Here is a 14,141-nt window from a genome sequence, read left to right as displayed (position 1 = left end):
ACATTTTGGGGTATTTTGAGAATGGGCTGGGCTTTTCCCTGGAGGGAATTCCCTGGAGGGAATTTGGGATCTTGGCAGTTGTGCTAGAATTACTGTGCTGGAGAGACCCGCAGCTGCTTCAGCTTTCCCAGACCCTCTTCGGGACCTGTTGAAATAGGACAGGAATGATTTTGGATTTAAGTTTAGATCTCAGTTCTTCGAAGAGCTACACATGTGCTGTGTAGGTCAATATGGATGATGTGGTGATGGCTGACCTGCTGTCAGGTTCTTCTGGGGTGAATTAATGTGGCATGTTGATAAGAATCAGATTGCACGTATTTTTATCTGACTTACAGTAGAATGCATAAAGAGATTATGATGATATTTGATTTTTTTTGTTGTTGATTTTAAAGAATACATGCAATTAGAGGTTATGCTGAAATGCTTCAGTCAAAAAGGGCAGACCTAAAGTTGTGTCAGTCACCTGAAGAGTGGCAGGCAGGGGGTGGCAGTGCAGGTGGCTGCTCTGTGCCAGATGTGCTCTGTAGCCTTTATGAGCTGTTTGCTCGCGAGCAAACACATTTATTATGGACTTTACCAGGAGAGGCCGAGGCACTGTTAATGATTGACTGCTCTGGCCAGGGCTTTTCAGGCAGCTCATGCTCCACAGATTGTCGAAGCTGTCGGGCTGTTGCACCCATGGGTGAGGAGCAGAGGGGTGTTCTCCCCATCCTTCCCCAGGAGCAGGGTCACACTTAGGTGGGATGCTCGTGCTGCAGTTGGCCTTGCAGCCCATGCGTGCCCCCCAGCAGGCTGCCTGTTTGCGGCAGGGGTCTTCCAAAAGCCCTGAGCTGTCATCTGTGACAATTTTTGCCCTACAGCCACTCTGGGGGGTCCTACACTTGGCTGCCAGCAGGAGGTTGTGCTCCCTCTGCTTCTGTGGCTGGACTGGCTAAAGCTTGCCCAGGCGAATGATTTCATGGGCTTGACCAGAAGAAGTGATAGAATTATTCTAACTTCTCTGAGGCTGGCCATGAGGACGTGGAGCGCCAGTGGGTTTGGGGCAGATGCTGGTGTTTGAGTCCTTTGAGGGGCCAGATATTTGCTTGAATATTCTTGTACACACTGACAGCAGGGCCTGTGTTTTCATCCCTCTAACCAGGAGCCTGTTAAAAATGCTGTAGCTAGTCCTGTGTCTAATTCCCATGAAAATTAAACTTGCAGAGGAGGAAGGTGAGACTTGGGAGGGGTGGGGGGAGGAGTGAGAGACCTGGGTGCTTTATCACCATGGCGACACAGACTTCCAGGGAAAGGTGCTGAGGCTGTGAAGTAGATCATTTACAGTTTACTTAATTAAAATAAAATTTTATATATATATATATATTTCATGGAACAAGCTGTGTGCTGGCTCCCCTTGGTAAGAAGCAAGACGGAGGGCTTGTTCTGCCATTTTGCTCCCAGTCCTGGCTCCAAGCAACTCTGCAGTGTGGAGGGATGCCTGGCTTGGCCCAGCTCAGAGCTGTCCTGCATGGGGAAGGATTTACCGATGTCCGGAAAAGGCAGAAGAAAATACTTGTAAGGCAGAAAAAAAACCTCTCTGCCTTGTAAGAGAGGAAAAAAACCCGCTTTCTGACTGTTCAGATTTTAAAGGGGCAGGCTGCAATGGGACTTCACCCTGTGGAGAACGCCATGTAAGGGTGACAGCAGGGCTGTTTTCATAGAATCATAGAATGGTTTGGGTTGGAAGGGACCTTGAGGATCATCCAGTTCCAACTGCGACTGCCAGGGGCAGGGACACTTTCCACAGGTTGAGGTTGCTGAAAGGTTTTCATGAAAACTTTGGCATATTCACCATCCTGGAGGTGTTTAGAAGTCTTGGAGACGTGACACTTAGGGATGCGGTTCAGCTGGACTTGTCAGCTTTGTGTTTTACAGTTGCACCCGCCCTTCCCGCACTGAAACGACCCCGCAGCATCATTGCTCCGGGAGCTTCCCCACGGCAGCTGCGGTCCCTGCTCCTTCCTCCCGCTGGCCCGGGGCTCGGGGGGGCCGGGGGTGGTGCGGGAGCGCGCGGGGCGGCGGGAGCGCGCGGGGCGGCGGCGGCGCAGCCTCCCCCGCAGGTGCTGGGGTGGCGGCGGCGGCGGGAGCCGCGATGTCCCGGGCGGGCGGGGGAATGCGCGCCCGGCGGGCGGGGGTGCGGGCGGCCGTGGTGCTCATCGGGCTGCTGCACCGCTCCCGCCGGCACAGCAAGGAGAAGAGGTAAGCAGCGGGAGGGGAAGATGGATTGGGGAGAGAGGCTGCGGGGAGCGTGGAGGTAGGTGCCCGTTATTCGCCTGGAAATGGAGCGCGTGTGGCAGCCGGCAGCGGCCGCTGAGCTGCGGGATGATTGGGGGCGCCGGCACGGATGGGTGCTGGTGGGTGATAGTGAAGGGCACCGGCACTGATGAGTGAGGGATGGTGGGGGGCACCTGCACTGGTCTGCAAGTGATGGTGGGGGGCACCCACTCTGATGGTCGAGTGGTGGTGGGGGGTACTGGCACTGATGGGTACTGGTGGGTGATGGTGGGGGGGGCACCCGCACTGATGGGTACTCTCTGATAGGCAAGTGATGATACGGGTTGCCTGCACTGGTGGGTGCTAGTGGGGGGCACCCTCGCCCGCCCCAATGTTCAGAGAGTGCGCTGCAAGCACCCCGAATCCGGTCAGCCTCAACCTTTGCTGCTTCTGCTGGGAAGGACCATGAAGAACCGTTTTCTTCTGGGCATCGCTGTGCCTGGAGGACAGCTCTAACTCGGCTCAACAGTTTTGTCTCTTCGCTGGGAACAGCTGACAAATGATTTCATCTTTCATTGACGAAGCCACCCGATTGTACTTTGTGTTCAACTTTGTGTTTTGAGGAAATAGCCTGTTTGTGATATTGGGTTAGTGGGCATCTGCTCTGCATGGCTACACTTTCTCCCAGCTCATTAAGGGGAGCTGCTCTTCACTTCAGAGATTTACCCTGCTCTGATTTATGCCGTGCGTCCTGGGTCAGGGAGTTCTCTCCTTCAAGAGTGTGCTGCTCTGGCAACTTTGTTAAAAATAGTAAGAAATATGCATCCAAACCTAGGCAGTGTGCATAGCACTGGGTCGGGATGGAAGTGGTGTGAGCACAGCTGCAAATCGAGGGGACTTTCGTGGGTTGTTGTTTTTTGGGGTGGGGTTTTTTTTTGTACGAAAACCATACAAAAAATGAAGAATTGATTATTTGGAATTTTTATTGCCAAATATTACCCCTCACCCACAATCTATGAGTTTGAAAAATTAGAGTAAGATGATTGGGGATGAGGCTTTAGCTCTTCCCCCATGTCAGTTTTGGATCACAGAATCCATACCCTATTTTTTGGTGCTGCTGCCACAGGTGCTTTGCCTTGGACAACAGATACCCTTGAAAGCAGAATTCTAGTGATGCTTTTGTGACTTAATGGTGGCTTTCCTGTACAGCGCACGTGTTGCTGTTGTTGTTTTGGGATATTTTCTTCTCCATTGCTGGGGTTTTAGGGTAGGTTATCAAAGCTGAACAGTTGGAAAAAAACAGCCTGCAGGTTGTGTTGTACCTGAGTGAACAGGAGAGATGGATGCTCACCTGAGCTCAACTGTGCCCTTTGCTGTGACTCCTGCCTTTCCCTGTCCCTGGCTGGGATGTGGGGTGCAGGGACTGTGTTGGGGCACCCCAGCAGACTCAGCTGTTCCCACCCCCACTGTTGTTCCTTGGGTTTTGTCTTGTTTAGCCCAGGCCTGTCCCTGTGGTAGCTCTACCCGTGGGCTGTAGCTGCGGGCCACCAAGTTTTGGAGGGTCTGGCTGGGCCCCTGTGCTCCCACAGCTCTTCATGGTCCAGGGCCTCTTCTGCTTTCGCGTGCTGCAGGTAGGGAGCATCTGAGTGCTGGGAAGGTCTGTGGCACCGGTGGGGACCTGAATGCTGCTGTGAACATCATCCCTATTGAAACTCATCTTGCCTGTGCCTCAAAGCATGGCAGGGAAGGAAGAGAACGCTTTACCAGTCACACGAAGCAAGACCTTCCCCAGAGAGTCCTTTCCCTAGGTACCAGATTTCTATGAATGAGCTCAGCATGGCACTTGAGGGCTGAGAAAAAAATCTGGCTCTGAACTCTAACAGAAATCTGGCCGATGATGTGTGTGTCTTGGGAGGATTGTTTTTCTCCCCACCATCAAAATGAGCACAAACCCTCTCAGTGTGTAGTTCTTGCTGTGGGGTTTGCTGAGGACAATGAGAGTCATGCAGACATCTTGAGAACAGGACCCTGAGGAGGTTTTTTCCTGTCTGCTGTGGACTGAGGAGCCTTCATGGAAGCAACTGCAAGAATTCAAGCAGTGCTTTACAGTGGCTGCTTCATCTTATGCAAGCCACCTGGGCCATCAAAGTGACATAATCTGCAGGAAAAGGAAGGGACTGCTAGCGGCATCGTCAAAAGGGACTCTGTTCCTCCACCTGCTCCTGTTTTCTTTTTTTCCTCCTACATTCAGTCTTTGTTCTGCATTTGCAATTGAATTTTGTTTTACATGAGCCATATGCAAGGCTGGCAGAATTGGTGGCAGCTGCAGAGTCCCTGGTGGCCCATGTCCTTGCCTTGTTAGCAAATCAGAAAAGTGCGACACAACCAATTGACTTCACCAAACTCCCCTTGCAGAACCAGGGTGATGCTTACCCTACTCTCTCTGCCCACAATCAATCTATCCACGCCTGTCCTGGATGCATGGGCTGGAGGGGAGCAGCAGTAATGTGCACCAGCAGCTGGGATCTGGGGAGCTGCAACTGCAGTGGCCTCAGGCTCCTCCTGGCTCCAGTTTCACTCCAGAAACTTAGGATTTGGAACTGGATATTTTAACCTATATTGATTTTTCTGAATATCCCACATGCAAGCCACGTGGTGCTATGGTAGCCATCGTCTCACAGGGTAAAGCCAGTGGATGGGTATGGGTGAACCCCTCCATTCACTTATCAGTTTTGGTGGAGGCAACTGGGCATAAGGCAAATGTCTTTTATTGCTGCTGTCAGTTTACTGATTAGTTCAGCAAGGGCAGCTCGTAGGTTAGTCTATCTCCTGGAGCCATCGAGTGAAGTCTTTGTGCTGCTGAGGTCCATTTCAATCCCAGTTTGCTTCAGTGGGATGTTCACTGGAGCAGGATTCTATGCATTTTGGGACTCTCCCCTTTCTTTCTGCCTCTCGCCCTGGCTCAGGTACTCGGGTGGAGACAGCATCCCCTTTGCCCTTTGGTGTCAGTTCTGCCTGTGGTTGGAGGCACTGGTTTCTGGGAGCTGTACTCTAATTTGCAAATTATTGAATCAGCTCAGAAACAGCTGCCCAAGGCTTGCAGGCTTGTGTTTGTCAGGAATTGGATCAGACGAGCCTTCTGGTTTCAAAAGATCCATGAGTGCTTTGGCTGGTTTACCCAAATGCTGTGGGAAATTACTGCTTTCACTACTCCTGCAAGCGAGACCAGGCAACAAAATCTGTAAATGATAAAAACCTCTTTGCACCATTATTTGCAAATGGAGCCTTGTTTTTCTAGACAGACTGAGTGGGAAGTTCCTTGGCCGATAGGAAAGAACCCAGTGTCTATAGAGGTGGAGGCAAAGCAGGATGGGCAATGCACAGCACAGCACTGATCCCACAGCCGGTGCAGGGAGCATGAGTGTGGGACACTCCAAACTTTTCTCAGCAATGTACTTGGTGTAATTAAAGCTAAACTCATTGGCCGTTAAATGTCACCTTACTCTGAGCATGCTTGTGGGAGCTGTGCAGCCGGGGACGCCGTGCGTGCACACTGAGGCAGGCTGGCAGTTTGCAAATATATCATTTATTGCAAGAAATCTGGATGAGAAAATGCTGCACTTTTTCTTTGCTCCCTCTCAGGCTTCAATGCACGAAGGCGATGCTTTGGGCAGGGCCAGCCTGAGCCCAGGACGTAACGGTGTAAATCAGTTTATCAGGGAATATGTTCCATGGTGGGGCTTTGCCCTGTGTCTATTTAAGCCTCGGAGCCCTGGCGGCTTTGCAGCACTGGGGGCACGTGTCTGGGAGGAGGAAACCCAGGTCTGGGGTGGATGTGGAGCCCTGGAGCTGTCTGAAGTCGGTGGGAGCCCTGCAGCAGTGTGTGTCCTCTGCAGACGTCCTCCCTGAGATGAGTGATGATGATGCAGCGAGATCTTGCCTGCCTGGAGTGCCCGGGATTGGATGAAGAGCTTTTCAAAGTCAGAGTAAAGTGCCTTGTTCAGGCACTCACTGCAGATTTCCAAGTGTAAAAATCTCAGTGCAGTGCCCTTGTCAGAGGATCTGTGTGTCAGGAGCTCGGTCCCAGCTGTGTGCTTTGAGCTGCAGCAGCCGTGTGGGACCTGCCCACGGTAGTGGGATGGAGAGGAGCTCGGTCCCAGCTGTGTGCTTTGAGCTGCAGCAGCCGTGTGGGACCTGCCCACGGTAGTGGGATGGAGAGGAGCACCCCACAGAGGGAAGGCAAAGCAGCTTGGGCACTAGTCCCACCACCCACTCCCTGTAGGGGCTTAATGCGTGGTGGTGTGAAGCTGAACAGCAGTCCAGAAGCACAGTCCCCTGTGACAACTTGGGACACTGGCCATTGCATATTAAATAAACTAAAACTGGAGCAGCTGGCAAAGTGATGCCCATCGAGGACAAGAAAATAATGGCCCCAAAAATAGAGGCTGTTAATTTACAGGAAAATCTTTGCTGTCCTTCTCAAGGATACAGCACTTAGGCTGAACTTGTTGCTGCAAGAGTTTTGCACCTCTTTATGCCAGGTTTCATCTGCAGAATTAAGCACAAGTATAAGGGTAACCTGCCGTGCTCTGCGTTTGATTTACACAGTGTAACAAAAGGTGGAGCTAACCACTTAGCACAAAACACTTTGCCGTGTCAGATAATATGTTGATGACTTCCCTTCCCACGCATAATTTATACGATTATACCGTGTCAATTTAAAGCCTGTCTGATAAATCAGAGGAACAAACTCAGAAAGTGGAATGCATTAGAAGTTTTTCATTAGGCTTTAGGTTGAGAAGGCGGGAGGGAAGTGTGTGCCTGGAGGCAGGGCTCTGGTTGGGAAGACTTGGGGACTCTGGGATCCTGGCAACCCTGGCTCTGGACTCAATGGGACATTTTAGTTGGATTTTCAGTATGTTAACAGTAGTTACTAAAATCAGTATATGAATTCATAGGTGCTTTTAGGATGTAGTTGGGGATGCTCTGAAGTCAAGTGAGACTTCACCGGTCCTTGCTGTGTTGGGAACTTACCCACACGCTTAAAATGTGGGGGAAATTCCTTCCCTTTCTCCCCCTTCAGGATAAGCAGTAGGAGCAGCCCTGGGCCCATGGGCGATGCCTTTCTGGGGGGCTGGTGGCAGCAGGGTTCCCCCAGAGCACCACCCCAGCCCTGACATGGCAGGGCTAATCACACGATCTTCAGGAAACCCTGGAGTTGGGCCTGGATAACTGCATTAAGGTATTTCCTTCATTAGATTTACTAAGTGTGTAGGATTCTAATTCTTTCTTTTCCTTTTGTCTTAATTTGCCTGATGAGAAAAATGAAAAAATAAAATTACAAAAATGATGCCTGCCGTGCCTTCCAGGAAGGCCAGTGTCCAGCTGTGCGGCTCCAAAGGGTGCTCTTGCCCATCCTGTGTGCTGTCGCCTGGCTGTGGCCAGGGTGTGTTTGGGGATGTGTGGACAGGGTGAAGCACCCAGCTGCCTGCCAGGCACTGGGTGCTGCCTCTGGGGAGTGTGCGCAGTGCAGTAACCTTTGACTATGTTATCGATCCTTGAGCCGCGTGTCTGCTATAGTGCCAGGGAAAGGCAAGTGCAGAGTGATCACAGAGACCGATTATTGGAGCCATGCTGTGCCAAGGCCAGGCTTCAGCTCTTCATGCTGTTCCTGACATCCCCACCCTGTCCTCTCCCCTGCTTCCTAATTGCCCTCTTGCATCGGGTCTGTGGTCAGGCTGATCAGGCAGGAGGTGTGTTTTCTTCCTGCACTCTGTCATCTTGGTGTGGGACTTAGAATCATAGAATCATGGAATAGCTTGAGTGGGAAGGGACCTTAAAGATCATCTAGTTCAAACCCCCTGCCATGGGCAGGGACACCTCCCACTGGATCAGGCTGCCCAAGGCCCTATCCAACCTGGCCTTGAGCACATCCAGGGATGGGGCAGCCACAATTCCCTGGGCAACCTGTGCAAATGCCTCACTGCTCTCATAATGAAGAAATTCCTTATTATGTCTAGTCTAAATCTACTCATCTCCAGTTTATACTCACTGCCCCTAGTCCTATCACTGCAAGCCTTTGTAAACAGTCCCTCCCCAGCTTTCTTGTAGACCCCTTCAGGTATTGGAAGGTTGCTATAAGGTCTCCTTGGAGCCCTCTCTTCTTCAGGCTGAAGACTTTGTGGAAGAGCTGGCAGACTTTCAGGAAGGCTATCACAGAGTGTATGATGCTATGGTAGGGTTCCATGGGGCAAGGGAGCCTATCCTGCTGTGCAGTGGAGCAGTGATGCTCACGCTCTGTGAACCACCAACCAGCTAGTCCTCAACTTTGCAGGAAAATCCTTGGTGTGGCTGAATGTCCTGGGGCTGCTTCCCGTGACCCCTACTGTGTGTGGGAGCTGGGTGCTGGCACTGCAGGTGACTGCAGTAATGATTCCAGGCAGACACACATAGCCCTGGTGCCAGCCTGGTCCTGGGTCATGGCGTGGGGATGCTGTGAGCACCTGCTGGCTCTGGCATCGTCCGCAGGGGAGATCCCTGGGGGCTGCTTCTCCAAGTGAGCGTGCTGGTGCATGGATAAAGATGTGCTAATCTTTTGCATGATTCATTTATCATCCTTTGAGGGTAATCTGTTTGGGAATTAGGCTGATGGCCCTTGACCCTATAGCTGACGGCAGACTGAATCATCTGAGTCAGCAGTTGCAGTTTAACTTAACATATTTCCAGTGCGTAGAGGCTAATTACAAGCAATGGGTGGTGAATGGGTTTGTTTTGCTCTCCCTGGAATTGCGGGAGCGGTTGCAGCAGTTTGGTCCCAAAGAAGCTATCAGCATGTAGTAGAGGAACACGTTGTTAAGTTGTCTGAATGATTTTATAATACTTAGAATATGATGCTATGGCAACCTGTTACAAATCCCAGATCAAATTGAATTATTTGTGTGCATCCCTGTAACTTTAATCTTTGCAAAGTCTGATACATTTTTTGCCTTTGAGGCCACTGTGCAGATTAGTGCAATCAGGCAGAGCTCAGGTTTTAAAGCAAGGAGAGCAAAGGATGAGTGGTTTGCTCCAGATCGGGCTGTGCTTTAGTGCCCTAGAAAGTCAAAGAGTAAACAGTAAAAAATCTGTCATCCTCAGCATTTTTTATCAGTATTATCATGGTGAGTTTGTGGAGAGGGAAAGGGGAAAAAGCTCGATAAACAATACTGGTGGGCAAAATGTGAATTCTGCTACTGCAGGATACACAGTCACACGTAATTTGAATTAATTTCTTACATTGAAAAACTGGAAGATGCGAAGAGCTTAATTGAGATGTAACAATATAAGGCAAATTTGACCTATTCTGCTTAAAAAAATAGAAAGTGAAATCCAATATATATTGGATTAATGTACTGTAAAATGTCAGTCCTTGGTCCGGATTCATGTCTGGACACAAACTGCTTAAGTATTTGTCCCGGTGACTCCAGCTGCGGTTGCATTGCTGATGCAGTCTGGAAGGTGCCCCGTGGCCATAGACGGGGATGTGATGAATGCTGCTGGTCCTGCCTTGCTTTCACCCCTTGTTGCTTTCTGCTCCACTTCTCCCACTCCATTGCGTTGCAGCCTAGAGGCCACCTTCTCCTGCCTGTGGCTGCCTGCACCTCAGGGGGAGCCAGGCAGAATTATCTGAGCACAAGGGAAAGAAGGCCCTACTGCCTGCATGCCTGCATTGCCCCGGGGTCTGAGAAGTGCAATTAGTAATTAATTACAAGAACCAGATAATTTGGCTTCTGTGACAGGTCCCCATGTGCCAGTGGCCAGTCTCATGCTGCCTAGCATCAGTGTGTTGTCCTGCCTCCCACCATGCTGATGCCCCTGTGTCCTGCTGGGTTGGTCTTACACCTTTGGGACAGATTTACGAGTTTGAACTCCAGCCCTGAATTTCTCCTAACATCCTGCTGATGTTCCTTTGGCTACAACCAAAGTCTATTAATGCTTTGTCCTGGATCATGGACTAATGAGAACTACTGATCTGTGTCCTGTTGGTCCCTGTTTTCCCTTGGTCAGAGGTGCTGCATCTCCCTGCTTCTCCTGTCTCCATATGTGCAATATGTTTATGGCACTGACTGACAGCTGGCAGCACACCCAACCAAATCTAATTGTTCCGGACACGGGCTCCAAGGCACCACTGGCTCCAGCTGCTCTTCATTGCTCTGCCGTAAAGCTGGTCCCACAGAGAGTGGGAGAGATGCCAAATCCCTGGTCAGGGCCGTTGTGTTGCAAAGGGCAGGCTGGGATCCTGCAGTGTAGAGCTGTGGCTGGGTGGGAGGCTGCAGTGCCTTCCTGCAACCCACAGCGTGCAAAGGGTTTTCTCCTAGTGTGTATGCATGTGCGCGTTAGTATGTTTCAAGAGATGGAGTCAAGTTTCATCAGGAACAGAAGTTTATTGGCAACAGCAGTTGTGCATGCAGGAAGAAGGAGCAAGAGCCCTTCTCAAGCCCCAGTGTACCGCTATTAGGATTGCAGTCAAACAGCTACTCCTTTGCTCATGCAGACAAGGCTGGGGTTTTGAACACACTTTTGCACTAACAATCCTGTAGAAAACTTGCCTGCAGTGCCCACTACATCCTGGCTGCATCCCGGCTGCAACTCTCCAGCATCCCGGATGCATCCCCACAGCATCCCCACTGCATCCCACAGCACACAGCCCTGCTGAGGGGGGCCTGCAGGCACCCAAGCCTCCCCTGTGACCACCATGTCACCTGCTGTCGTGGGCTATCATGAGAGCTGGCACTTGGTGGAGGGCAGCATGGGTGGGAGGGCAGGAGCTGAGGCAGAGGTGGTGAGGTCAGGTGTCGGAGGAGGTTGTGTGTTTTGGAGAGGGTCCCTGTGAGCATCAGTGTCTGATTGCTGTGCATGCCACACCATGCCGTGCCATCCCTGGGCAGGCTGCCATGGCAACCAAACTTGTTACTGTGAGATAAACAGTTTCGCATTTTGGCCCAGTTTCTGCAGGATTAACCTGGCAGGGACGAGAGGAAGCTAAATTACATCTCAGATTTTCTGACTCCCAGCGTAGCATCTGGCAGTACTGCTGAGAAGTCGCTTGGTTGTCTGCCTGGGAGCTGTTGGTGTAAAAGAGACAGGGTACTTTTATCAGATAGTCAGCGGAGGACTGAGGTTTCTGAGGCTGGAAGTCTTTTGTGCGATGTCTTTGTGGCACTGCCATGGCATTGGGGCTGCTCCTGGCTTCCCCAGGATCTTGTATCCGCGTGACACCTTTCGCTGCCTCCAAATTCAGCGCCTGTGCGCAGGTGCCCTGTTGGAAGAGTGACCCTCGCCCAGGCACTGCCAAACCCACACTGGGGTGTTCCCGAATTTTATGTCAGTGTCACCAAGCCAGAAACCTCCTACACCATTCCTGGTGCCTGGGCTGCTGGGAGGCCAATCGGCTGTGGATCCTGCCCAGGGAGAGGGTGCCAGATGGAGGGAAGCCGTGGGGATGGGTTGTCATAGTAACTCAGCCCTGCTGTCCCTGCTTCGCCGTCCGGCAGGGCTCAGCACCACACGGTACCGCAGCTGGGCTCCAGCTGGCACCTGAGGGGGGAGCCCAGGTACTTGGTGAGTCCCAGCCTGCCCTGCGCATAGGGCTCTTCAGATGACTTTTATCATCCTTTTATGTGATCCGTTTGTGTTTTTCTCACATCCAAGATATTACTTTACAGGCAACCTGCACGCCTGCGGCTTTCCCAAGGAAGATAAGCTCTTATCTTTCACCTCATACTCTGGCTTGAGGCACAGGGAAAGCTGACATGCCTATGTTTGGTTTTTCAGGAAACAGGAGCTGCTGAACAGCACGGATGTGACAGTCCCAGAGCGGCCACTGTCCCCTCCTCTCACTGCACCGCCAACCATGAAGGTGAGTGTGTGGTGATGCTGTGCTGGGCTGTGGGCATGTGGTCCAGCCAATGTACCCATTTTGGAAACTGAAGTTGGTGAGGAGCAGCACTTCTAATGCAGTGGCTGTACGGATTTGGGCTATTCTGGAGGGAGCAGCAGTAGGTGATTTCTGGAGTTCAGCCTGTAGCTTGAACCATCAGCGGCATCCGACGTGTGTGCCCATGAGCCCCATCCTGCATGGCCGCTCACGTTATGCAATCAGGAGTGGCAATGCTAAGTAGGGTGCAGAATCCCAGTGCTGGTATCCTTCTAATAAACTTCGTTAGGTGCTGTAGTGGGTGGCGGCTTGCCAGTATGAGGCAAGTAGCACATCCTTGGCATGCAGGCACTGCTTATGTGGTCTGACCCACCACTTACTCCTGGCGAGGACCACTCTGCTGCTGCCTTTTGTCAGGGCAGAGGCAGCAGGTTGTGGGACACAATGCTTCGCCTCTGCTCTGCCCAGGCCAGGCACTTCTGCAGGGCTCTGCCCCTCTTGTAGTTTTTCCCAAATCCAAGGGGAAAAGGCCTGGAGCAACCTGGTCAGACCTGGAAGCTGGTCCTGCTTGGCCCAAGGTTGACTGGGCACCTCTAGAGCTCCCAACGCACAGTTATCTTGCTCAGACAGTCTCAAGTGAGAGGGGAATGTGCAGCCCTGTGCTCATCAGGGCGATACAGGGAGCTGGAACGGCAACCTGGGGCAAAGCTTCAGAGTGCATTTGGCTAAACAGGATAGAATACAACATGGATTCACCAAAAAATAGCTTCTGTCAGAGTAATCTGGGATGTTTCTGCGATACTAGAGTTTCCAGACAAAGGCAGTTGTAGCTCTTTTCTCTGGGTTGCTGCAGAGCGCTCCATATGCTGCCATCTGGGAAATCACTCATTAAGCTGGAGAAGATGAGATGGATGTGAGGATAACGAGGTGGCTGAGAACTTGGTTAAATGGTTGTTAAGAGCAAGTGGGCTTGGAAATAGAGTATTGAGTTGGAGGAGTTTATTAGTGGAGCTTCTGATGATTTGGCTTATTTAGGCATTTTTCTATGACCTGAGTGCACAAAGCAGGGAGCAGCTGACACAGTTCACTGGTGACACAAGCTGTGGCACTTAATCATGCTGCAGGGGCTGTGGTCCTGGTTTGAAGCCTGGAGTGATGGAGGGAGTGGGGTTGTGCCTCTGGGGAGAGCCAGCTGGCAGCAGTGTGTTGTTCTGAGGGCACTGTAGGGTATGGGGGGAGAGCAGGGATCCTGCCTGCGGGGTGTACCTGGGGACGGGCAGTGTGTCGGGTGTGGGAGGTGCTGGCATGCCAGCAGCAGAGCGTGCTTCCCAGTCCTTGTGCCAGCAGTGTTCCTGGCTGGTCTTGGGCTGATGCTCGAGGAGGGGAAGCCAAAGCCCCTGCCCTCTTTACCAGCCCTGGAGGACAAGCAATTTCCTGGGATGGTGCTGAGTGCTGGGAAGCTCTGCTAGGGACTTGGAGGGATTTCACCTTGCTGCAACCCGTGTGCACACCCAGTGCCCGCCTGCCCACACACCACCAGGAAGTGGTGAGTCTCTGTGTTTCTCACATGGGCTGTCCAGGGCAAGCGTTGTGGCTCCTCCACTGTCCTGGCCCGCTCTGCTCCTGCAGGAGCGAACAGATTGTTGGTGCTATTTATTTTGCCTTGCAGAAAGGTCATAAATTGCTTGGTAACACCTGGCTGAAGTTCAGGTGGGACTTTCTGTGAGCCTGAGTGCTGCAGCCCCACAGTGTCCCTGGGGCTTGTCCTGCTCCTGTGCTCCCTTGTGCCTTCTCAGGCTTTACAGCAGCACTTGCAACCTGAGAGGTTCTGCCTTTGCCCTCATCGTGTTTTAAATGGAAATTCTGTCTTTTAATGAACCTGTGAGCCGGGTGGGCTGAGCCTGGCTGTACAGGTGTGGTGGCCCCCGTGCCAGGGTCTCCTCCCTGCCCTTGTGCTGCTGCAGGAGGGATT

The 14,141-nt window shown here is 51.9% G+C and overlaps 1 protein-coding gene across 15 annotated transcripts in view; it reads left to right on the top strand.

Annotated features, from left to right (window-relative positions):
* RAP1GAP2 (RAP1 GTPase activating protein 2) overlaps window positions 1–14,141 on the top strand; it is an 84,846-nt gene that overhangs the window by 43,613 nt on the left and 27,092 nt on the right. For 12 of the 15 annotated variants that reach the window (XM_054084704.1, XM_054084702.1, XM_054084703.1 and 9 more), the window contains one exon: window positions 12,067–12,151. In XM_054084704.1, the coding sequence (XP_053940679.1) occupies window positions 12,067–12,151 (85 nt within the window). Of the gene's footprint in view, window positions 1–2,093; window positions 2,239–12,066; window positions 12,152–14,141 lie in introns of those variants that run through there. The other 3 variants (XM_054084710.1, XM_054084707.1, XM_054084705.1) reach the window with 1 other exon arrangement.

This window comes from Cuculus canorus, chromosome 20 (genome assembly GCF_017976375.1).
Source record: "Cuculus canorus isolate bCucCan1 chromosome 20, bCucCan1.pri, whole genome shotgun sequence".
NCBI lineage: Eukaryota > Metazoa > Chordata > Aves > Cuculiformes > Cuculidae > Cuculus > Cuculus canorus.
Note: the sequence above shows the minus strand (reverse complement) of the source record. Positions and strands in the feature narration are given on the sequence as shown.